Below are 26556 nucleotides of genomic sequence, written 5' to 3'. Positions count from 1 at the left end.
CCATCATGAGGCTCAATACTACACAGTATTCTAGAAGTTTTATTCCAGCTACAACCAAGTTGTGGAATGATCTTCCTAATCGGGTAGTTGAATCAGTAGAGCTTCAAAAGTTCGAACTTGCAGCAAATGTTTTTTTGTTGAACAGGCTGCCATATGTCTCTTTTTACAAATTATGTATGAGAGATCTATTTCAATGTTACTGTTCTTAAAATACTTTATTGTTTTCATGTTATTACTGTTCTTAAAATATAGTTTATTTCCTTATTGCCTTTCCTCACTAGACTATTTTCCCTGTTGGAGCCCTTGGGCTTACAGAATCCTGCTTTTCCAACTAGGGTTGTAGCTGAGCTAATAGTAGTAGTAATCATAACAATAATTATAATAAAACATGCGAACAATTGAGTTTCATTAAAACTTACTGAACAGTTCGATAAAACTTTAAATCACAAATGCATTTTAATTGGAAGTGATAACCTTTTAATTCATAACCTGAATTTGAGAACATTTCTTTTATGAAACACAAAGACTGGACCAAGACTGTTTACTAAATTACCCTTGAAGAACATCAGGTAATTGATTAGCCTCATATCAATTAGAATGTCTCTGTGTTTAAGAGGGTCAAAGTACTACATATGGTCTTAGTACTAAACAAGACCCTGAATCTCCAGTCCTTGTCTGAATACGAGACAAAATTTCTTTGAATCTATTCATAAAAAATTGGAGAGTAGAGCCACTTTTTCAATTTGGTAGGATAAGTTACTTTCGAAGTTATCCAAAAATCCTTTATTAGGGTTACGCAATGTTTGCAAAGGCGGTACTTTGTCACTTTCATATTCTGAGTTTCCTCTTCCTCATTTTCGTGTCCTGCAAGAGACTCCAAGCAAACATCAGCTGATTTCTCTGTTTGTTTACCCTCTGAAAAGAGGGTAGCAGTGGGAATGCGTTAGATTCACATGAGATTTAGATTTACTAGTGCCCAGTTAATGCTAAGTGAGACGAGAGCTAGAGGCCAAGCTTGCAAATGAACAGCAAACATTGTCACCTAGAACATGATGAAAATGATCCAAATTGGTTGAAACTTTGTTCATCTACCAGAATTTAAAGTAATGTAATCATACAATATGCCATGCCATCCACATAAGTAATTTGAAACTAGTGGTATAAGACTGGTGATAAGCATTTACCTTAGCAAATGGAAGGATATAGGATCTAAGACAACCTATTCAGTCTTCTGCTTCACAATCTAGTCTAATTCTATAGAGTGACTAGAATTGTAGAATTGCAAGGGTTTAGCAGCAGATTGAACTAAATTATGTAAAGATTTTGAGACTCCATGAGAGGCTTTCAAATCTGTGGAGTATAGTGTGTGTTCAGAACCCTTACTGAATGAAATCCAATCAATTAAGAATAACTTAAGTTAGTTTTGACGGGTTGAAAATTACCGGAATTACCAAGACTATGGGAGGATTCACTGGATTTCTGATGTTTAAATAAAGGGAACAAATCTTGTCAAGAGCGTGCGACCCTCATCACTATAAAAAAATGGCTGAACTTGAGTGTTGTGTAAAGGTGGAGCCGTGTCAATATTACCACTTTCCATTAGTGATTCTCTGAGTGAAACGCACTCTTCCCAATGAATAATTAAATCACATTGTCACCGACACAATGCAAAGGGAATGCGGAACAAGATCTTCCAGAAATAATTCCCGTGCGCTAGGTACTAATTATAAACAAAACCAGAGGAAAACATTTTAAAAAGCAGTATGTAAACAATCCGCGCGTCTGATCGTCGCCAGTCCATGCAGTAAGCTGCTGCACTGCTGTTTGTTATTATGATCTCAGACATAGACTGTGATGTTGAAAACTCCGTAGTGAGAAGTTTCGCCGATGACACAAGAATAAGTAGAGAAATTACTTGTTATGAAGATAGGAACTCACTACAAAGAGATCTAAACAAAATATATGAATGGGCGGAGATAAATAGGATGGTATTTCACTCCGATAAATTCAAATCAATAAATTATGGAAACAGAGAAGGAATGGTGTATGCATACAAGGGACCTAATAATGAGACAATCACAAACAAGGAAGCAATTAAAGACCTTGGTGTAATTCTAAATAGGAATATGTTATGCAACGACCAAATAGCAACACTGTTGGCTAAATGTAAAGCAAAAATGGGAATGTTATTCAGACACTTTAAAACAAGAAAAGCTGAACACATGATTATGCTTTACAAAACTTATGTACGTAGTACACTCGAGTACTGCAATGTGATATGGTACCCACACTACCAAAAGGATATTGCGCAAATAGAGAGTGTACAAAGGTCCTATACTGCTAGAATAGAAGAAGTTAAGGACCTTGACTACTGGGAAAGACTGCAATTTTTAAAACTATACAGTCTAGAAAGGAGAAGAGAACGCTACATGATAATACAAGCATGGAAGCAAATAGAAGGAATTACTGAAAACATCATGGAGCTTAAAATATCAGAAAGAGCAAGCCGAGGTAGATTAATAGTGCCAAAAAATATTCCAGGTAAACTGAGAAAGGCGCACAGGACATTAATCCACTACGCACCAGCATCGATAATGCAGCGACTATTTAATGTGCTGCCAGCTCATCTAAGAAACATATCAGGAGTGAGCGTAGATGTGTTCAAGAATAAGCTCGATAAATACCTAAGATGCATCCCAGACCATCCAAGACTGGAAGATGCAAAATACACCGGAAGATGCATTAGCAACTCTCTGGTGGATATACGAGGTGCCTCACACTGAGGGACCTGGGGGAACCCAAACAAAATAAGGTAAGGCTCTCTCTCTCTCTCTCTCTCTCTCTCTCTCTCTCTCTCTCTCTCTCTCTCTCTCTCTCTCTCTGTGTGTGTGTGCTACTTATTTACACAGCAACATGGAAAAATAAGCTTGAGGTAAAAATATTGTTAGAAATTCAATCTTTTTAAAATATGATGTTGAAAAACTTACATAACTCTAATAGGACTGCACACTGAAGATGATGGTTGGTAAAAAAAGTGATTTTGACGAAGGAAAAATCTATTTCTGGGGAGAGACCTGTGACGCCCGGTGAAAAGGGTCCTTCTTTACACTTTTCTAATATAAATCTTCCAAATATACTAGAGAAAGATAAAAGCATGGAATGCAGAGGTTACAACCCTCGCGCGAACACCTTGTTTGTGCCGTGTATTTAACAAGGGCGTGTGTAAACCACTATTCACAGGCTGTCTTCCATTTAGATAATCCCTTCATCAAAGGGGAGGGCCGTGACAGGCCCTAGAGAATACAGTTGGACTACTCCACCGACACCTAGTACTCACGCTCTCCAAGTCATCCTTCTGCAAGAACATATGGCTTGGCAAGGAAAGGGTGGGTCCGTACAAAAATAACCGGGAAGGGTTTCACCGGGCGTCACAGGTCTCTCCCCAGAAATAGATTTTTCCTTCGTCAAAATCCCTTTTCTGGGTCGAATGCCTTCCAAGCCCAATAAAGTAATAACATAATTCGGAGAATACAATCACCATGTACAACAATAATATAATATAATAATGTAAGAAACGTCCAATTACCAACTAGCCAAATGACATAGGGAGCATAAGGCTAAATAACTAAGACGACAAGGAATCAACCGAGTGTCGAATCGCAAAAGGGATCAAACCTTACATGTCTAAGCATATCTAAACCTTAAAGGAACCGTAACTACAATAACAGTTAAACCATAGGAATTAAACATGGCAAATATCATAGGGCTAACGAACTACCCAGAAGAGTGGCGACGTGGTGTGAGTGGCGGGTAGGAGGGAGAAGAGAAGAGATGGAAGAAAGGAAGAAGTAGAGATTAATGGGGAGGGAAAAGGCTCCCCGCTGCCATCGTCGAGTATTTAAGGGCCTGTAAGATCTTTAGATAGTGGCGTTTGACAACCATAGGGGATTTCCAACCCGTATATTTTTTAAAAATCATCAAAGTCCCTGTTCTGGAAGTAATTGATGGAGGTATCTACTGTCCGTATATCATGGGCCTGGGGAAATGATTCCGGATTACAGTAGTATGTTTAAAGAAGTAGAGGATTTGTTGCCTGATACCGTGAATGGAAATAGTACCTCCTTGTTCCCTGATAGAGAAAGGAGTACTTCGGCTGAAGGGAGGAAATCTATGTTTTCCGGGTTTGTGAGAGAGCTGCTAGTTCTGATATTCCATCACCTGAGGCCAAAGCCGTTAGAAATAAAGTCTTCCTAAGAAGAGTGATAAGAGCAGGATTCATTGTCCGTGTCCGGCGCAAGTTTTGAGGACACCGTTCATAGACCAGAGTCCTTTTGTGGCTGAACCGAAGGTCAAAGCCTAGCACGTGTTTTTGGAATAGATGAGAAATAGGAATCAGCTAGGTTAATGTTAAACCCAACAAGGAAGATCTTCTCCAAATCTGACTTGATGGTGGTTAAAGTTCTAACTGTTAGGCCTTTTGCCAAATAAGAACCTCAAGAAAGACATGTCTATATTCGGAGACGTACGAGTATGGTCTGAACTCTTAGGGAATCTGCTAGTTGTTAACGGCCGAATCATATTGGCGAATTGTCAAGTCCCTTTTGTCTGATTCGATGAAGAGATCGATTTCCGGTTGAATGTTCGCGTCTCTACGAGCTGCAAACTTCCTGTTGTCCACAAAGTCAGAGTTTTGGCTATCCTTGAGCAATCTGACACAGTGAGTTTGGATTACTTGAGTCAGTTTGGGGAACGGAATCCAGAAGGGACGGAGTTTCAACTCGAGGAGGAGAGGAAACCAACTGTTCTTGGCCAGTGAGGTGGTACTAAATCCACTGTCCCCCGGAAGGAACGTAGTTTGTGTAAAAATCTCATTAGAAGATTCACTGGGGGAAATATGTAAACCTTCTTCTAATGGTTCCTGAGTATCCACCGGAATGAAATTATGTCTAGAGACCATTCTGACTCCAGTGGTTTCGTCCTGGCTAGTGAGTCCTCTCTCACATTCTGGACTCCCGCAAGGTCAGTTACTGACAGGATCCAGTTCTTTTCTGTTGGCCAGGTGTAGATAACGACCAGGATCCGATTCAGGTTGGGTGACTTGGATCCTCCCCTGTTGTCGCAGTGTACTACGTCTGTGCTGGCTGACACTACTCTGATGTTGCTCGACCTCGGAGGAGAGAGTCTCTTCAGGGTCAAGAACACTGCCATGGCTTCGAGAACATTGATATGGGTCTGTTTCATGGCGGGTGACCAAGACCCCTGAAACATCTGAAGTTCGGAGTAATCCCCCCATCCACTTAGAGGCGCGGCTGTATGGAATGTCTCTTGTGGAGGTGGGAATTGTAGAGGAACCGATTTGGAGAGGTTCCTCAGTTCAGACCATGGGCGTAGTCTCATTTCCAAGACAGAGGGGATCTTCGAGACCTTGTCTCTTAAAGGTACTGTAGCTCTCTTTCTCCAAACTCGATTGATGTCTTTGCATTTTGTTATTGAAGTGAATTGGAGAAGGCCGATGATACTTTCTAAGGTTCTTCTGGACATCTGTTTGTGTTTGAGAAAATTCTTGACCTTGGAAGCTATTCCTCTTACCTTTTTGGAAGGGAGAGAGAACGTGTTCTTCGAAAGGTCCCACTGAATGTCTAACCATTCTAAGTGGCCTGATGGTTGCAGGCGAGACTTTTGGAGATTGACTCAAAATCACAGGTTGTCGAGAAATCGAAGTACTTCCTTCGTAGCTCTGTTGCTTTCTGTGGCCGACCGGGCCCAAATGAGCCAACCGTCCAGATAAGCCATGATCTGTATCTCTTGGTTCCTGAGTTGTACTAACACTGTCTCTCCCAGTTTCGTGAATATCCTGGGATGAATGTTGAGGCTGAAGGGCATGTCTTGAACGCAAAGGCTTCCCTGCCTAGGCGGAAACCCAGATAAGAAGAGAAGTTTCGAGCTATAGGCACATGATAATAGTCGTCGGAAAGATCGACAGAGGTGGTGACGGCCCCAAGGGGAAGTAAGGCGTACCTGAGAGATAGTCATCATCCGGAACTTGTCGCAGAGAATGTAAGAGTTTAGCTTTGACAAGTCCCGGTCCACTCTCAATGTCGACAAGCCTTTCTTCGGAATTGTGAACAGGAGGCCTTGGAACTTCGGTGATTGGTCCCGTTTGATTGCTTTCTCCTTTAGTAAATCTGTGGTGTACTCTTCCAGGATGGGAGTGGATTTCTGGGAGAAGGTCACTGGTGGAGGAGGAGGACCTTGTGGCCATTTCCACCTCAAACCTTTAGAGATTATGCGATGAGCCCTCGGACCGAAGGTCCAATGGTCTTGAAAGTGGTAAAGTCTCTCCCCTACCAGGACCACCTCGTTGTGAGGGAGTGAACCTAGGTCCTTTCCTTCCCCAAGCCCCTTTTTTTCTAGGTCCGCCTCGATGGCAGAACTGTCTTCTACTCCTGTATCTTCCTCTCTGGTGTCCACGAAAGGAACCTGAGGGTTCGGAGCTAGGGCTGTATGCAGGCGAGGGCATCGAATCGGGGTTGGGCTGTGTACCTGGGGAATCAGTGAGGTATCCCACCTGATGAGGGGGGGATCCGGATGCATAGGGGTCGAATCAGAGGAAGACTGTGATGACGAGTGGGTAACTGACTATTGATGGCAGTGACCCCGGTTCGTCTTGTAGAGGGCAACTCTCTGCTTCTTCTTGAAGAAAGCTTGCTTTTGGTCTTCGACCTTCTTTCTGGCAGTGAGGCCCCGCCTTTTCTGCAATTTTGGGTTTCTCTCGTATCATCTTGTAGAACCTTGTTCACCTCCTCCTGAGGGAAGAGGCTTTTACCCCATCAGGGGGAAACTATCAGCCTGCTCGATTCCTGTCTGATAGAGGCCACAGACAGAACGTATTTCCTACAACTAACCCGATCAGACCACCAAACGTGTAGGTCGAATTGGAAGGGCAGAGATTGGTTCTTCATGAATATCCGAAACAAAGTCTCACTGGGATAAACCGAGGCTAGGGTCTCCCCGAGGTGGGGTCCGGCTCTTTAAGAGCCGGCATGGCCGAACCTTCTTGTCAGCTTGAATAGTAAGACCTGTCCAATTATCCGTAATAGGCAAGGCAACAATGATAGCCGTTGTAGATATGGCGTATTCCCCATTGTGTGGGGTGAGCTTGGAATTATCGTACCCCCCAGACCGACAACATCCTGGTCCAGACAGATCGGGCCTGCCCGTTAGGAAATAATACCGTTACCTTCGGCACCTTGCCTAACCTACCCAAGTCATGCTCTTTCAATCGAACGAATCCGTTGAATGGGTATTCTAGTCCCTGAGAGTAAATTCTAGGTCCTCCAGAGGGCGGACGTCTATGCCATCCAGAGTTAAGGTACCATCCATATATGGGACATGTAAAGCAAATTTCTGTGTGTTGTTTTTATCGAAGGAGGTTACTTCGATACGCCTGGGGCTGTAGGGGGAGACATCCGAGTTCCTGAACGGATCCGACTCACCACCATATCTTTGAGCTCCGTCATAGCCCCCTAGAATGTGTTGTATCTGCTCTTTAACCCTACCCTTGGCTTTTAGCAGTCACGGTTTTATGCAAGGAATATGAACATCAGGATCCTTTGAGGGTCCTAGGTCGGTGACGCAGGTAATTGCAAAGCTGAAGGCTCCAAACTCATCACCACTTACCTACCCATCCATGGGGTCGATGTCCAACCCTAGAGAGGACACTCCGAGGAGATAGGGTCCTCTAGATGGAGCATTCCTTCCAAACCTTGATACCCAAGGGCGGGGAGCCGCTCTTGCAGGCCGGAGAGATTCACCATCGTCCTGAAAGAAGTGAGGGGATTAGTGATGAAGGAGAAGACCGTTCTCCTCAATAAGTAATGCATACATAAATCCGGATCAAATTAAATCAACGCCCAAGTATACCAAATAGAAACATTAGAACCAACTTACCTCATGGGTCAGGAGTAGGGAGGACAGCTCGTAGCAGATTGTGCACGACTCCGGGAACCATACCATGTAGGCGGACCTTCTGTAAAAGAAAGGAGACATAAGTCTGGATGTTCCTTGAAACTCTGGTTAGTGATCCCATTCACAGGCTGGGATCAACCAAATCAGTATAACTAAAAATAATGGCTATTTTTATGCATATATTTAATTATGAATATGTAGTATAAACTAAAAATAACGGTTATATTTATGCATATATTTAATTATAAATATGTACAAATATGGATAAATATCCATACAACATCGTGTTCAAAATAGAAATAAATTTCTACTCAGTACTTGGGATCGAACGCTAGCCCCTTCTAATGAAAAGCCAGGTCGAAACCAACCATGCCATGAGAGGCTATCTACTGTTCCTTGAGACTCCAGTCAGTGAACAGATGAATCAATAGTATACTAATATCCAGTAACCACGTAACATGTAACTATAAACCTCATCGGTAAAATAATGTTAACCCCGGTTCTGAACGTCTGAGTCCGGGGTGGCCAACCTATGACTCATGTGCCAACAGTGTCGCATGGCACGATTACAAGTGGCGCACTATACCCCATAGATAGTAAATTGAATGACTTTTCTTTATAATTGCTAAATATGTTCATATATTTTCATTAGGACTTTCAAGAATAACTAATGAATATTATCAACGCAAATTCAAAGTGTCATTAAAGTAAGTACAGTTTACTTTGTATTCATGTTAAATCCTTTCCTTTACAGCTAAAACAAAAGATTGCCCACCCGTGGTCTGAGTGGTCTCTGTTGCCACCGGAGATCCTGTGACAAAGGTCCGTCATAGTGAAAACGTGAACATCAGAGGTAAGATAATATTAACCTCAATGCTGAACATCTGTGTGATATCCGGTTAAGCCGGAGATTCGATAAAAAGGACCGTAATAATGAAAGGTGATTATTCATGAAAAGGGGTTCGTACCCTGGTTCTGATCGTCTGATTGATCTCTGTTTGTACCGGAGATCCGGTAACAAAGGTCCGTCATCGTGAAATCGTGACCCTCATCGGTACGATAACATTCCTCCATACTGAATGTCTGTGTTATCTCCAGTGAAGCCAGAGATTCAATGAAAAAAGGGCCGTTATAATGTAATTGTGATCAATCATGACAAAGGTTCGTGTGCAAAAGGCCTCAGCCGGAGTCTGAGTGGCGGATTTCACCGTTGCACTCCAAATATCTGACTAGTTCTCACCCAATGAGTATCCATTATAGCAGAGTATAACTCAAGGCAGAGCTAAGGGTGTCGTCATAAAGCGATCCCAAATAATGACTCATACACTAACGTAACCTATTAATAGTGCTAGCTCTATTAACAGTGACCACATCAATAAAACGTGAATATCATCAACTCGGAGAATAAGAGGAGGCAGGAATAACTCGTGATCGTATAAAACGGAAAACGGGAAATCCACCTCCTCTACTCGAGCTTAATAAAGAAAACGAGAGAAGGGGTAACTCGTATCTGTAGAAACAGAATACGAGCACTCTATGCTCACGCTCTCAAGGTTACATAATAAAAACCAAAATCACACAATAATATGATAAGAATAATGATAAAATTGTAATAACCAAGAGCGAAGAATAACGACAACGTAACAATTAAACATAAAGATATAGTCTAAATCAAGCACCTTCCTGAGGCGTGAACATAACTATAACAAAGACTAGATCGATATTCTTTGTCCAAATTGGACTTGCTAGCAAATAAATACCATAGTAAAAAACAATAATAAATAATGATAATAATATTGGTCATAAAACGTAAGTGATATAACCTAGGTGACAGAGTACCAGAAGGGCAATATTAACTTGAAAAACTACCGAATCGAACAAAACCAAAATGGCTGCCGATACCGAGGACGGCCAAGCCTCTTCCAAAATTAAAATCTACATTACTGGAACGAGAACAAATGCCCGGTATTGAAAAAACTGTCAAAACAAACTATGGTACTTAACATTGGTAAAGGTGAAGTAGCAACGTCAGTCATGTTGAATTAACGACAATCACTTGCGAAACACACCTAACAAAATAAAAACGACTTAGCGGGCAAGTCCAAAACAGAAGGATGACCTGGAGAGCGCGAGTAGTAGGTGTCGGTGGAGTAGTCCAACTGTATTCTCTAGGGCCTGTCACGGCCCTCCACTTTGATTAAGGGATTATCTAAATGGAAGACAGCCTGTGAATAGTGGTTTACACACGCCCTTGTTAAATACACGACACCAACAAGGTGTTCGCGCGAGGGTTGTAACCTCTGCATTCCATCCTTTTATCTTTCTCTAGTATATTTGGAAGATTTATATTAGAAAAGTGTAAAGAAGGACCCTTTTCACCGGCCGTCACAGATCGACCCAGAAATAGCAATAATTGCATACAGTGGATTTTTGGTACACAAATACATTAATATAGGGATTACTTCTTTGAAAAAGAATTTCAGCCATTAAAAATCTTATGAACACCAATAACAATTTAATCAAGTGTTTGTAAGTTTTATAACGAGAGGTTCAAAACGCTCTGGTATGGAAGTGCCCCCTCATAGTATATGCATGAATCATGATTTAAAAGAAAATACTTACCAGAGAAGGCATTACTGCATCAACCTGGTCTGTAGCACCTTTGCCAGGGCTTATATTGATGGTTATTTCACCTCCCGTTGATTTATTACTCTTGTGTTTCCTTAAACGAAATTTTCTCCTCGACTTTGTAGAAGGTGTTGTAGGCTCCCCATGCTAAAAGTAATAATGAAAAGAATGAATTGAAAGTAAAATCTTATTATAAGGGGAAGAATAATTCACATTCTGTAAAGCTGCTCAAAAAAAATGAATACTGTTGTAATTTATATTTTTCCTAACTATACAATAAGTCCTTTAATAGGAGTATACTTACAAAGAAAATGGATACAGCTGTTAAAACTTAATGAAGTGGCAATAATTATCAGGAGGGTGGCAGGTAAGCCTCCCCCAACCGACAGGCCACTGAGTTTTCACTTAGACCTTAAACTTAAGATTTGCAGGGTGGTTGAGGAGGGAAGTGTAACTTATGGACAAGTGTGTATTATTAAGAAAAATAAAAATTTGTGATTTGTTCCTACATTAATAGAAACCTTTAGCCTTTAATAGAAGACTTATTCTTGGCAGGGAGGAAGTCCCTACAACCCAAATGGCTGATTTATTTTTCAGGGAAATGTCAAAGCACTTCAGTCCTTTATAGTCATTTCATACAGTTGAGAGATGAATGAGGACTTGAAGTCTCGAATGGCTAGGGTCTAGGTCTCCGCCTCAAACTTATGAACCATGGTAATGGAGTCATTCATCTATCCTTCAGAATGACTTGTGACACAAGAAAAGTTATGCCATTTCCTACTCACTTCACCAGGGCTATATTAGTAGAGGACAGTCTCGAGGGTCAACGCCTTATCTTCTGCCCAACCCACGGGCTTGAGCGGGTTCAATTGAGGGACCTGAGATTCACGATATGATGCATTCAGCTTGCACTCTCTAGGTCAAGACTGTCCCCCACTCCTCATTAGTTTTGTCGATTCTTGCAGAGTCTAGGCCTGAGTCTGATATGAAGACTTGGATTGAGGGCTAAGTGGTATCCTTTCCCACGGAGAATGAGAAGCTTTCCTGACAAAGAAAGAGAGAGAAAAACAGCTGATCCAGATACTATTTGGCATGCAGTCTCTTAGGAGCAATCAGGGTCAAGCTGAGCCTGATGTCTTCTACCAACTGCAAAGTAATCAAAGAAATGGGATTATGGGTGGAAAGATGCAAGCATCTAAGATTGCTAGGGATGTTGGAAGGAATCCTCCAATGCTGCCAACAACCAGGGACAGAAGGAAAGAATAGAGGAAGTTTCTTGTTCAACATAATGGCAAGCAGATCAAGCAATGCTGAAACACAAAGAGTAAGAATTCTTTCAGCCACTTAGTGATATAGGGATCACAGTTGACCCCTACACTGTGTCCATTACAATTAAGTGAGCCAGCTCGAAGAGTCCTCTTCCTGGATGAACCTTGCAAACATCTTTACCGTGCAGTCAACTTCCCAAGATTACACTTGCTTGTTAAGGGTCTGTGAACACGGTCCCACTGTTGACATAAGTCACAAACAGGAGCGTTGTTGTTCATCAGCACTGTAATTCCTCGGCTACCATGCGTATTCCATTCCATGATCCCAGCGATAATTGAAAAACTGTGAAGTAGATTTCATTGCTTTTTATATTTTCTATATATATTTATTTCCTTTAGAAATCTAAGCTTTTAGGAACCATTCAAACATACTTATAAACCTGTTATACATGTGTCCAGTAATGACTTGTTTCATGTCAGTTATAAAAAAAAAAAAGGAAAAGGGGCATTTGATTTCATTAGCGCACACACAGACACTGTGTGTGTGTGTGTGTGTGTGGTGCCATACAAATAGCAGAAGAAACCAGAATCCTTGTTTCCTTAAAATGCAATAATTAAATCAAACAAAAAAATTTTACCCTACACAAACTTATTATCAATCACATCTTTAAATACGACATTCAATTTCCTCAGCTGATCACTATTTTTCGGAAACAACATTATTGCATTCTAGAAAACAATGATTTTTTTAAAAATCTAATAGTCCTTTATTAAAAAAATTTTGTACTTTTCAATATCTGATGCATTTTAACAATTAAGTATTACTGGCCTTTTTTGTTTACTTTTGGTTGCAATCAGCTAATCTCTTAGCTGCCGCTCTAAAGAATATGAAAACATACAAATAACAGAGAGTATTGTTTATATAACTTAGAAAGAGAATCATTTATAAAATTCGACTTATTTAAAATATCTTCATAAAGAATACTAAATCAGCACCAATATGTTACAAGTTATAGCTTTCATATAGTTCATTTACATCTATCATTATGAAAAAAATTTTCTCTCTCTCTCTCTCTCTCTCTCTCTCTCTCTCTCTCTCTCTCTCTCTCTCTCTCTCTCTCTCCAACAAAGTTGGAAGGAGGTTATGTTATACCTCCTGCTTGTGTGCTTGTTTGTGTGTGTGTGTGTATGGACAGCTTCCTGGCCACAATCTTAATCATAGAGTAATGAAACTTACAGGGATTAACTGTTATGTAAAAGCTGGAAAAGATTAAATTTTGGAAGGTCAAGGTCATGGTCAAGCAAAATGTTCAATTCACCCACAAGTTTGGACATCATTATCGGAGAGACTTCAAACTTGGTTCATATTTGAGTGTATGAAAATCCACGCCAATTAATACATGTTAAGGTAAAAGGTCAAGATTGAGTCCTATGTCAAGGTTCAGCAAAAGGTCAAATTCCGGTAATCAACCATACGGCCAAAATTTTAATCTTAAGGATACGAAACGTGCAGGGATTTTAGACTGTTATGTAGAGAGCTATTAAGGGCGAAGGTCAAGGTCAAGGTCAGCAAAAGGTCAAATTCTGGTCATCAACAATACGGCCACACTTTTAATCATAAAGTAATGAAACTTACAGGGATTTTAAACTGTTATGGAAAGAGCTGGAAATAAATAACTGATGCTGGGAAAGGCACGCTGGCTTGGAGAAATAAGCTGCTGTGGCGCAGGTCTGTATTTTGAGTCCTGTTCTAGTTTAAATCTGTGTTTGACAGTAAGGTGGACTCAAAACACGACATTGTCTCATCAGCTGATTTCTAAATTAGTTTTAGCTGACTGAAAGAAGTTTAAATCAACCTTAGTTTTCCTATATTAACCGAGCTCATTCAATAATTTTTGTAATTTTCTATATCAATTTAAGGTGTATTTTAAAAATGTTATTTTTATTAGTAAAATAAATTTTTGAATATACTTACCCGATAATCATGTAGCTGTCAACTCCGTTGCCCGACAGAATTCTATGGAGGGATACGCCAGCTATCACAATACTAGAAGGGGGTGTATTTACCAGCGCCACCTGTGGCCAGGTACTCAAGTACTTCTTGTTGACACCTCCTCAATTATTCCTCGGTCCACTGGTTCTCTATGGGGAGGAAGGGAGGGTCGATTAAATCATGATTATCGGGTAAGTATATTCAAAAATTTATTTTACTAATAAAAATAACATTTTTCAATATTAAACTTACCCGATAATCATGTAGCTGATTCACACCCAGGGGGGTGGGTGAAAAACCAGTGTACAAGACTAAAGGATAGCTAAGTATCCCGTATTTCATATAATCAGTTATCCACAATAACAATGAAATAATAAGTACCTGGTAAGGAAGTCGACTTGAACCGTTACTCTGCTTTTAATAAGATCGTCTTCCTTACTGAGCGCAGCGTTCCTCTTGGGAGGCTGAATCAACTCAAAGGTGCTAAAGTATACAGGGCTGCAACCCATACTAAAGGACCTCATCACAACCTTTAACCTCGGCGCTTCTCAAGAAAGAATTGACCACCCGCCAAATCAACAAGGATGTGGAAGGCTTCTTAGCCGACCGTACAACCCATAAAAAGTATTCAAGAGAAAGGTTAAGAGGCTATGGGATTATGGAAATGTAGTGGCTGAGCCCTCGCCTACTACTGCATTCGTTGCTACGAATGGTCCCAGGGTGTAGCAGTACTCGTAAAGAGACTGGACATCTTTGAGATAGAATGATGCGAACACTGACTTGCTTCTCCAATAGGTTGCATCCATAACACTCTGCAGAGAATGGTTCTGTTTGAAGGCCACTGAAGTAGCCACAGCTCCCACTTCATGTGTCCTTACCTTCAGCAAAGCAAGGTCTTCTTCCTTCAGACGAGAATGTGTTTCTCTAATCAGAAGCCTGAATAGTAAGAAACTGAGTTCTTAGAACTTGGAAAAGAAGGTTTCTTGATAGCACACTATAAGGCTTCTGATTGTCCTTGTAAAGGTTAAGACCTTTTTAGATAGTACCTAAGAGCTCTAACTGGGCAAAGTACTCTTTTCAGATCATTCCCCACCAAGTTGGACAGGCTTGGGATCTCGAACGACTTAGGCCAAGGACGTGAAGGAAGCTCGTTTAGCAAAAACCGAGCTGCAAGGAACATGTAGCCGTTTCAGATGTGAAAACAATGATCCTGCTGAAGGCGTGGATCTCACTTACTCTTTTAGCTGTTGTCAAGCACACGAGGAAAAGAGTTTTTAATGTGAGGTCCTAAAAAGAGGCTGATTGGAGAGGTTCAAATCTTGATGACATAAGGAACCTTAGGACCACGTCTAGATTCCAGCCTGGAGTGGACAACCGACGTTCCTTTGAGGTCTCAAAAGACCTAGGGAGGTCCTGTAGATCTTTGTTGGTGGAAAGATCCAAGCCTCTGTGGCAGAAAACCGCTGCCAACATACTTCTGTAACCCTTGATCGTAGGAGCTGAAAGGGATCTTACTTTCCTTAGATATAACAGGAAGTCAGCAATCTGGGTTACAGTGGTACTGGTTGAGGAAACTGCATTGGTCTTGTACCAGCTACGGAAGACTTCCCCTTGAGACTGATAGATTCTGAGAGTGGATGTTCTCCTTGCTTTGACAATCGCTCTGGCTGCCTCCTTCGAAAAGCCCCTAGCTCTTGAGAGTCTTTCGAAAGTCTGAAGGCAGTCAGACGAAGAGCGTGGAGGATTGGGTGTACCTTCTTTACGTGAGGTAGACTTAGAAGGTTCACTCCTAGAGGAAGAGTCCTGGGAATGTCGACCAGCCATTGCAGTACCTCTAAGAACCATTCTCTCGCGGACCAGAGCGGAGCCAACCAACGTCAGCCGTGTCCCTTAGTGAGAGGAGAACTTCTGAAGTACTCTGTTGACAATCTTGAACGGCGGGAATGCATACAGGTCGAGATGGAACCAATCCAGCAGAAAAGCATCCACGTGAACTGCTGCTGGGTCTGGAATCGGAGAACAATACAACAGGAGTCTCTAGGTTATCGAGGTAGTGAACAGATCTATGGTTGGCTGACCCCACAGGGCCCAAAGTCTGTTGCAAACATTCTTGAGAAGGGTCCACTCTGTGGGGATGACCTGACCCTTCCGTCTGAGGTGATCTGCCATGACATTCATACCGCCCTGAATGAACCTCGTTACCAGTTAGCTTTCGATCTAAAGACCAGATGAGTAGGTCCCTTGCGATCTAGAACAACTTCCACGAAAGAGTCCCTCCCTGCTTGAAGATGTAAGCCAGGGCTGTGGTGTTGTCAGAGTCCACCTCCACCACTTTGTTAAGCTGGAGGGACTTGAAGTTTATCAAGGCCAGAATAACCGCCAACAACTTCTTGCAAATGATGTGAAGTGTCCTTTGCTCCTGATTCCATGTTCCCGAGCATTCTTGTCCGTCCAAAGTCGCACCCCAGCCCGTGTCTGATGCGTCCGAGAGGAGACGGCGGTCGTGTTTCTGAACAGCCAAAGGTAGCCTTCCTTGAGAAGAAAGCTGTTCTTACACCACGCGAGAGAAGACCTCCTCTCTTCGGAAACAGGAACTGAGACCGTCTCTAGCGTCATGTCCTTTATCCAGTGAGCAGCTAGATGATACTGAAGGGAGGGGAGGTGGAGTCTCCCTAACACGATGAACAGGGCCAGCGATGAAAGTGTCCCTGTTAGACTCATCCACTACCTGACTGAGCATCGGTTCCTTCTCAGCATGCTCTGGATGCATTCTAGGGCTTGGAAGATCCTTGGGGCCGACGGAAAAGTCCGAAAAGCTCGACTCTGAAGATCCATACCCAAGGAGACAATGGTCTGGGATGGAACGAGCTGAGACTCCTCAAAATTGACCAGGAGGCCCAGTTCCTTGGTCAGATCCATAGTCCATTTGAAAATCTCCAGACAGCGACGACTTGTGGGAGCTCTTAAAAGCCAGTCGTCTGACGGAGCCGGACACAAGATCATGATACTGCTGCACAGTCTGTGAACTGTCAATCATGGGCAAGCGAGGAAGTACAGTGACAACCCGAATCTGTCTAGACTGTCTGGGTCGTACAGACAACTCCTTAACGGGTTGCTGAGGTTGCCGCACTGCGTCACAACAAGTCACTTCTGTTGGTTGTTGAACGTCTTCCCCGTGACACATTGACTCCGTAAACAAAAATTCCTCTAACAAGGACTAAGCTTGGACTGCATGTCATGCAACACAGCTCAAGGTCTATGGGAGCAGGTGTGGTAACAGACGGGATTAGCGACTGAAGTGGAACCATAACCTTCCCTGGAAGCATGTTATGCTTAAATAAAAGTCCATAAGAGGTTATGCAGCTAAAGGCTCCCTCCAAATGACAGAGTCCTCAAGGGAATATCAGAAGGAGGGAGAAAAGAACTTTCTCATCTACAGGGACCTTATCCTAGAAAAGCTAAGTTCTCTGAGTGAGGGTTCACTGGTGCAAAAGCAGCAGACTAGAAGGCAACGTTATGAAACTGCTTGACAGTCTAGTGAGTTGGCAACAACCCAAGATGTGTGACTGAGAAGCATGCGGTAAGGTATGCAGAGCATGATGTATGCAGAGTATGCTGTAAGCAGAGCATGCTGTATGTAGAGCATGTTGTATGCAGAGCATGCTGAATGCAGAGCATGCTGTATGCAGAGCATGTTGTATGCAGAGCATGCTGAATGCAGAGCATGCTGTATGCTGAGCATGTAGTAAGCAGAGCCTGCTGTAAGCAGAGCCTGCTGTAAGGAAAGCAGAGCGTGTGCATGGCGTTTAACATTTCTCAGAAATTCCATGACCAGTGCTAGAGTGCTTTATGCATGCTTGCATGGGGTTTAAAAATCAACATAATGTTTACCTTACATTCATAACTCATGATTCATATTTTTTGCCATGGTTTGAAAATGGAGGTATGCTGAACAGCAGAGTCAGAACGAGCTGGAACAACAATAGTTGTGGTTTCCTCTTCAAGACTCTGTTGAGGGAACACCTGAGGCTCAGTCTGCAAAGGCTGAATAAAAGACAAGCAGAAGGAAGGCGCATGGGTGGAGGAGGCTGACTCCTAGCATGAGTGGTTGAACCCAAGGGTTGCGCTTGCTGAGCGGTTGGCGGAAGCGGAGTAGCAAGTTCCAGTTCCTGTGGTGTGAGCGGAGCGCAATGAGGAAGAGGCTGCGCAGAACAAGGTAAATGTCTCGCAAGCTGAGGCTCCTGAGGCGCAAGGCTAAGGTGTTGTGGTGCTTGCCTTGTGGAGGGTTGAGCTCGCTGCAGCGAGAGCTGAGGAGACTGACTCATGGACGGGAGAGGTTGTTGTACCTCAACCGAGTGTTGCATCACTGGTGGAGCAGCAAGTGGAGGCGGAGGAAGAGAGGAATAATCCTCCTGATCCCATTGTAAAGGTTGCCTTAAGGAAGACGGAGGCTGAACACCACTGGGAACAGCAAACTCAGCACGTGGCTCAACATCGTACGCCTGGCAGGTGGTACTGCGATCAGGCGGAGCGAGCGTAGGCGGAGGGAGTGTAGGCGGAGGCGGAGGAGCAACACTCTCAGCCCGACACTCACGCATCAAGTCCGAAAGCTGTGCTTGCATGGACTGTAGTAGAGTCCACAACATCGTACGCCTGGCAGGTGGTACTGCGATCAGGCGGAGCGAGTGTAGGCGGAGGGAGTGTAGGCGGAGGCGGAGGAGCAACACTCTCAGCCCGACACTCACGCATCAAGTCCGAAAGCTGTGCTTGCATGGACTGTAGTAGAGTCCACAACATCGTACGCCTGGCAGGTGGTACTGCGATCAGGCGGAGCGAGCATAGGCGGAGGGAGTGTAGGCGGAGGCGCAACACTCTCAGCCCGACACTCACGCATCAAGTCCGAAAGCAGTGCTTGCATGGACTGTAGTAGAGTCCACTTGGGGTCGGCAGAAACTACAGTAGGCTGAGGTAAAGCCTTAACAGTCGAGCTCTGTTGTGGCAGAACCTTACTCCTCTTAGGCGGAGTGCATTCAACTGACTGAGGAGAGTCAGAGCTAACCCAATGACTGTGAACTCTAACTTCGTACGTCTGGCATAGGTCTGGACTTTACGTTTAAAAGGTCTTGAGACCAGAGACCAGCGTTTTCTCCCCTAAATTTCTTCTGCAGACGAGCAAAATAAGGGCTCAATCGTCTGCGGGTGGGAGTGACGGTCTCGGTAAGACACGCCCACAACCACCGAGGATACTTCTGTGCGCCGATCAAGGCCTGCTGAACCCTTCTGCCCTTCGACATTGCTTCTCCCCTGGGCTTGGGAGCTTGCAAGAGGTCCCGGACTGGGAGGACGACTGGCGCGCACAAAAGTACCCTCACGCACAACACTGACATACTTTGCGCTAATCACTTATCACTTTGATTTCTGTTTGCACTTATTTCACTGAACTCGAAACTTTAAGTGGTTTGTACCTGAAACACGCAATTCTATCCTTTCTCAAAAGTTAGTAATTGCGAAAACAGAATTACAATGTAACAGAAAAATCTAATGAAAGATAATTCAGTGGCTGGAAAGAGACTAAACACTAGATCACTCTAGAAACGTTTAGTTTCTTCCCCTAAAGAGACTAGGGAGAAGAGCAAAAACGATAAAGACGTTACTCGTACGCCTGGCAGGCTTGAATGAAACGTTTATCCTCTTTCTCCCTACGTCTCTATCTCTCTCTCTCTCTCTCTCTCTCTAGACTTAGAACCTGAGAGAAGAGCCCAATCATATATATCGTTAAAACATATTATTGTAAAGGAAAAAACTGAAAAGTTCCTTTATTAGGATCAAAACCATTAAGTTAAGAAAGAATGAACAAAACGCTAGACACGGTTACTCTTACTGCAACGTGAAACCGTGAACATTCTTTCTCTATCGTAACGATAGAGTGCAAGTTGAACGTTCTGAACGTCAACAACTGCAGAGACAAAACAAAACGTTAGTTCAACTTTGAAAACAGTACGAGACTATCAAAGAAATTCTTTCAAACTCTGTGGCGGAAATAGCATAATATGTTAACAGGTAAAACCGAAATGACGGGCTCAATGTTAATTAACTTCGGTACCAAGAAAAGACCGCCTACTATTAGGAAGGTCGAATATAAACAAATATAAAAATTAATTTTAATAAGTTTATAATAAAAGGAAGTTAATCGAAGAGGCCTATAAGAGGCGGAGAGATATAAAATAAATCTATAACTTTTGTTAAGCAAAATTAAGAAAGAGAGTCTATACTCTCTTAGACACCAACACTTCCGTCTAAGGGAAGGGTCGGCCATTGAAAGGTGAACGAGAGTTCATACTCTATTCGTCACCATAAATAATCAAATTAATTCCAAAAGCTAACTAAGCTAATATAGAAGTTTCCAGTAAAGCGACAGCCGAAATCAAAGAGAAATACTTCACCAAAGTCGTGAAAATACTCCAAGAACATAAGCGTATCCCAGAACGTCTTGCCGGAAGCACGACAGAGGAATAATTGAGGAGGTGTCAACAAGAAGTACTTGAGTACCTGGCCACAGGTGGCGCTGGTAAATACACCCCCTTCTAGTATTGTGATAGCTGGTGTATCCCTCCATAGAATTCTGTCGGGCAACGGAGTTGACAGCTATATGATTATCGGGTAAGTTTAATATTGAAAAACAACAATTTCCAATTGCTTTTATTTTGGCATCAGCTGATTTCAAAGTGACAATGGTATAAACAATAAGCTAACATATAATTAACAGAATGTAGATATAATTTCCTAACTCATACAGTATTATTTACCGATTTTTAACAATAAAGTTTCACATTATGACTTGCCTTCTTTAGTGATTTTTAATGTTGTGTTGTACATTATTATTATCATTACTATTTGTTTTTACATTTTTACTTGAGCATGTAAACATTCCACTATATCTGACAATTTTTAAAACCTAAAATTTACGTTTTAACCCACATTCTTTGAAGACCTTCAATATTGTATGGTATTATTAGCCGATTTCTATTTCAAAAATTTCATTTTTTGACTGAGGCTTTTTAACATTAAGCAGAATTTGGTCATTTCTAACAAAATTTCTCGTTTTGACTCGCGTTTCTTTGGTGTCGTACATTAACTGTGTACAATTATGCTCCTGTCTGTGCTCCCACTGCACTCTGTGCATTGTAACTTTGAGAGATTTTCATTAAACGAATATTGAACCACTCGAATAGAGATGTTGTAACTTTGAGTTGCCATTAAGCAAACTGTCATTGAGTGAGGGGTATCTGTATGCCAGGACTAGCCAGTTAGCTGATTAAAGAAAATGCACTGAATTTTAAGGTGTTGTCTCATTGCAAAAATTGATTTACTGCAATATAGGTGCAGTACATAGTTTTATATTTTTATTGCCACTTTTTTAAGGAATTATATAAGCACATATGATATGCTTTAAATAAGATATAAAAAAAATTTCAGATGTGGCCTACTAGTGATAGGGTTGACATTATGCAACTGGGAAACCTTATGCTTAAGATGTCGACTATAAGGTAACTTGCAGCAAAGATTTTCTCATGAAAACGAGGAAGAGGAGAAGTAAGAATTTGAAGTTTGCCTTATACTATGTCATTCAAGACGGTGATAATACTCTTCAGGGGGGAGGGGACGCGAAGACCACAATAACAATATGAAGAGACAGCACAACCAAGTGATACATCCTTAGCACCTTTCCGGGATTGGAAAGACACAAGATAAGAAGGATGCCAAACTTTTCTCCACATTCAGAAGCAAAAAACCTTCTCATCCTAACAGAATATATTAATGTCTAAGAATTACCAACTTCCTTAGGATTACGTTATCATCGTTGTTGTGACGCCACACAAGTAAGGAAATAAACAACAAACAGGAATGCTATCTAACAGAAACAAGAGTGTAGATATCAACAGACTTGCAAAAAAAAAATGTCCCAGCTGCAGTTTAAGCGTTTAACCCTTTTGCTACGACTAACATCCTTTTTGGATATTAATAGACCCAAAACAAAGTTATTTATCATAATCTAATCACAAATGAAGATACTTTTGCTCAATATCTTGCTTATTTAGGCGAGATGGTCGCTCTTTCATCATCTCTCTCCTTCACTAACTATGCTAATTTTGCCGATATTACACACCTCTGAACTCTTACTAGAGCGAATTTTCTTCTTCCTTATGTTAGCGAGATGTTGAAATTGTCTTTTCCTCTTAGGCATGATGAAACTATTGCCGAAAAGGAGAAAAAGACGTAAAAACGTGTGAATGTCAGAGGTCAAACTGAAATGTGTACTTTGTCTGAAGATTGTGCTAGGACTGAGTGGCGTAGGTGTAATTACAGAGTTATACTTTGTCTAGTGACTCATGGAATCTATACAGATGCCATTACTCATAATTTGTTTTACTGTATATTAAAATGTAATAATTATCAAAATTTACAATAACAGAAGAAATACTGCATTTTTCTATAGGGAACAATGTTTTTGGTTTACTGAATTACTTTTACTAATTACTCTGTAACTATGAAAGTAAGAGGAATTTCGACAAAATATTTCATATACATATTTTCCATTGCCATACTAAGCTCTGTGAATTTTTTCAGGATATTGTGTTTTTCTTCCTATACCCCCATATATTGGCATACCAATGGCAGAGGTAAGGGACAGTAACAATGCCCGTAGAGACTGACCATATACACAAGATAAGTTCCCAAGGTCTCTCACCACCACAAGCTAGGGCCAAGCTTGGGGTTTTCCATTCCAGCAACCCCATGATAGCTGAAAAACCAAGAAGTAGATACAAAAATCTATAGTACTGTACTGCATATTCTTATTATTTTTAATCTTTTTTGTTATAAACCCTCCTAATACTCCTGTATCTCTTACACATTTTAAATCACCTTTTATACAAAAACTTTTTTTTATTGTAGACACATCTTCACATATACATAAATGAAAAACTACAAATCTGAACACGCATTAACATATGTACTGTCTGGCCAGGCTACGCCATTGACCAAATGTGTCCATTTACTGGGATAAAAATTTGTTCTCAAAAAAGGAACTCGCATGATACATAAGATATACAGTGGTACCTCTACATACGAATTTAATCCGTTCCACAACCGACTTCGGATGTAGAAAATGTTCGGATGTCTAAACGAATTTTCCCATAAGAATACATTGAAATAGATAATACATGTAAAAAAGAAGAATTATCAAAAAATGATAAATAAGAAACGGTTTTTAGCGTCACTTTACCTTAGAAACTCCAGCGCAGGTGTTGTTGGTCTTGCTACGCAGAGAGGAGACGGACGGGCGGCGAGGAGGTAGAGAGGTTGACTATGATAAACGTACACTACCGTAACTTATTCTAACTTACACTAAGTGAACTTTAACCTAACTTAGCTTATTTATTCTTTTCATTTTCATATTTTATATTTTTTTTTTATATTTTCTTTTCTTCCTTTTGATGATTAATTTTGATCACTTTCACTCTCTCCACTTAAAATTGATTGAATTTTTTTCTCTTCACTCTTTGCCGTTTTCTTTGAACCACCTCCATCCTCTTCATCACGAGTTCGCTTTGTAGTTTTTTTAAAGAAGCTATCGATAGGAAATTGCTTGGTACAGCTTTTCAGAATGTTTCGAAAATAAGTTAGGGAAACGTCATCAAACAGCGCAATTACACGACAAACCTGCAATTTCTTTGGATGGTATTTGTCGATGAAGTCGACCACGTCTTGATATTTTCCTAACACCTCTTTTATTTGCGCCGAACCTATTGCAAGTTCACTCACATGCTTTTCAATAATTCCTTGCTTTACTTCTAAAGAAAGCATTTCCTTATTCCTTTTCTCACCACTACCACTACCACTTGCGAACCTAAGCCTTTTAGGACCCATGATTTATGTAAATTACCGTAAAAGGATGCACGTAAAAAATCACGATTAAAACAGTACAGTACAATAATAGCAGAACGCACAGGGCACAACCGCAAGAAGCCGATGAGAACAGAGGACTGACCCAAGCCGCGCTAATTGAGGGTCCCTCCGAGGTCGAAGTGCTGCCTTCTATCGGCGGAAATAAAAAACACATCAGGCGCTATGAGTACCGACTACGCGTACGAGTATTGTTTACTTCGGGTGTCGAAAAAAAAATTCGGGTGTAGAGTAGGAACATGTTCGAATTGTACTTCGCGTGTCGAAAAATTCGGATACAACCGGTACGACGAAAATTGCTTACTTCATGTGTCGAAATAAAATTCGGGTGTAAAGTCAAAATTTTGCTCGAATTTTACTTCAGATGTTGGAAAATGTGGATGTAGATACGTTCGGATGTAGAGGTTTCACTGTATAGTAAAATCCTCTTTTGGGGGGTCGCACAATAAGTGAGATCGCAAGTTATATGGTATTACTGTAATTTATCAATTTTTAGGCCACAAATTAATATTTTCAAGAAAAATTAATTAAATTATGAGTATTGAACTTATCTGCATTCATAAACCCATAATATAAAGAGCAACCCATGATTTAGATTTACACACTTATAAATCCGGGATGTTCTGAGGGCGTGGTAAGTGAACTGCGATATGGTGAGGGATTGCAGTCAGCCTGCGCAGTATTCGAGTTTATACTTCACGATTTCCCTTATACACGACACAGAGAACCGCAATACCTATTAGACTATAAGATCAAATATTCGCGATAAAAAAATCTTACAGCGTAATGATCTCAAACATGCTGCGCTCCTTTGCACTGAGCTTGCTTCGCACTGCTTCCCTCTCCCTCCACCCAGCTTGTCCAAGCTATCGCTGTACACTGTATATCCATTTACTGTGATAAAAAATTATAGCTATATTTTGAATAAACCAGATTCTGATTAAACTGGTATTTCACTTAACTATATCCAATAATAAGGCAGGTAATATTCACATTTTAGTATCGTATTAGTGAATAAAAACAATGGATTACAATATAATCTTTTCCATTGTCTACGTTTATGCTTTCGAAATGAGCCGATTAAGGCATACTACGGAAGGATATTTCATATTTTCTAAAAGAAACAATTATTACTTGATATATCATTTTCCAATTAGCATAATAATTTTAATAGTTTTATTTGAAATACCATATATTCTTGTGTAAAGGATGACCCCATGTAAAGGGAAAACCCCAAAATTTCCTTTAGAAAAAGCATCTTTATCATAAACTGCATATAATAGGTGAACGGCAATTTCAAGTCCAGCCTAATTTTACTAAACTTTTATTTTGAATATTTTACCACACATATTATAACATTTATTGTTGTTACTGTTATACAGTATATTTATGTTTTTAATCTATAAAGAAAGCTGTATTTCTATTTAAGTAAGCATAAAAATAAAACAATTTGCAAGTATTAATGTTGTTTACATATTCGTCAACCATCATCTCTTGACAAAAATGTAAACAATCCTAGTTGTTCAAAACAAATATTTTTGGTGACGGAATTATTGTAATATTATAAAGATACCGTAAAATTATTCTAATTCTTATTTTACTTAATCACACAACTACAGTACTGTACTGTATATGATTACAATATACAGAGTATATCATATGTTGCTAAGTCAATCCTTTCAAACTACTATGTAGGTAGAAAAATTAATCACAATTATGGAATATTCTAGGTTTTTGAACAACTAGGCTAGCCTACCGACAACAGAACCGAAGTACTATAAATAAATAAAAATAAAATTGCTGGTAAATAATCTTATTTTACTTAAACATAAAACTATATGACGTAATTAAATGAATATACTACAGTAGGTATAAGATGGGATAAACATCATTACCAGGTTACTATAGATGTCGAACAGATTCCCTATAGATGACGCTGACACATTAAAATTTCGTCATACTAAAAGATAGCTGTACAGGTATAGAACTTTATTTGAAAATGATTAGTGGTTATTATATAAAATATATTAATCTTAAATTGTATAAACACATATTTTACAGTACAGAATTGCAGTAATGCTTTTTACTGTAAATGTAGGCTATGTGTGCGCAAGTCAAGTCATCCGAACGAGAACAGTGAACACTTACAGTACATTTAACTTACTGTAGGAATACTGTAATAGTATATAACAGTAATATACACTACAGTATCAGCTGGTGCTATACAGTACTATTAGATAAGAGCAACCATACCAAGTAAAAACAATACTAAGCAGTACTTAGTGTGTTAATTATTCGAGCGTAGGCAATGGGCAATGAGTTATTGCGTTAGGTTAAGAGTTATCCCACCCTAGGGCAGCACGTATCTATGAATTATGTTATTTTTATTAATAAAATAAATTTTTGAATATACTTACCCGGTGATTATACAAGCTGCAACTCTGTTGCTCGACAGAAAACTCTACGTTCAAAATACGCCAGCGATCGCTATGCAGGTAGGGGGTGTACATCAACAGCGCCATCTGTCTAGCAGGTACTCAGTACTCAATGTAAACACAGAACCAATTTTCTCCTCGGTCCACTGGGTCTCTATTGGGGAGGAAGGGAGGGTCCTTTAATATATAATCACCGGGTAAGTATATTCAAAAATTTATTTTATTAATAAAAATAACATTTTTCAATATTAAACTTAGCCGGTGATTATATAAGCTGATTCACACCCAGGGGGGTGGG

The 26556-nt window shown here is 40.7% G+C and overlaps 1 protein-coding gene across 5 annotated transcripts in view; it reads right to left on the bottom strand.

Moving 5' to 3' along the window:
* Positions 1 to 26556, bottom strand: part of LOC137649613 (oxysterol-binding protein-related protein 3-like) — a 304712-nt gene that overhangs the window by 153284 nt on the left and 124872 nt on the right. For all 5 annotated transcript variants that reach the window (XM_068382594.1, XM_068382611.1, XM_068382620.1 and 2 more), the window contains exon 9: positions 10591 to 10743. In XM_068382594.1, the coding sequence (XP_068238695.1) occupies positions 10591 to 10743 (153 nt within the window). The remainder of the gene's footprint in view (positions 1 to 10590; positions 10744 to 26556) is intronic.

This window comes from Palaemon carinicauda, chromosome 1 (assembly GCF_036898095.1).
Source record: "Palaemon carinicauda isolate YSFRI2023 chromosome 1, ASM3689809v2, whole genome shotgun sequence".
Taxonomy (NCBI): Eukaryota; Metazoa; Arthropoda; class Malacostraca; order Decapoda; family Palaemonidae; genus Palaemon; species Palaemon carinicauda.
Note: the sequence above shows the minus strand (reverse complement) of the source record. Positions and strands in the feature narration are given on the sequence as shown.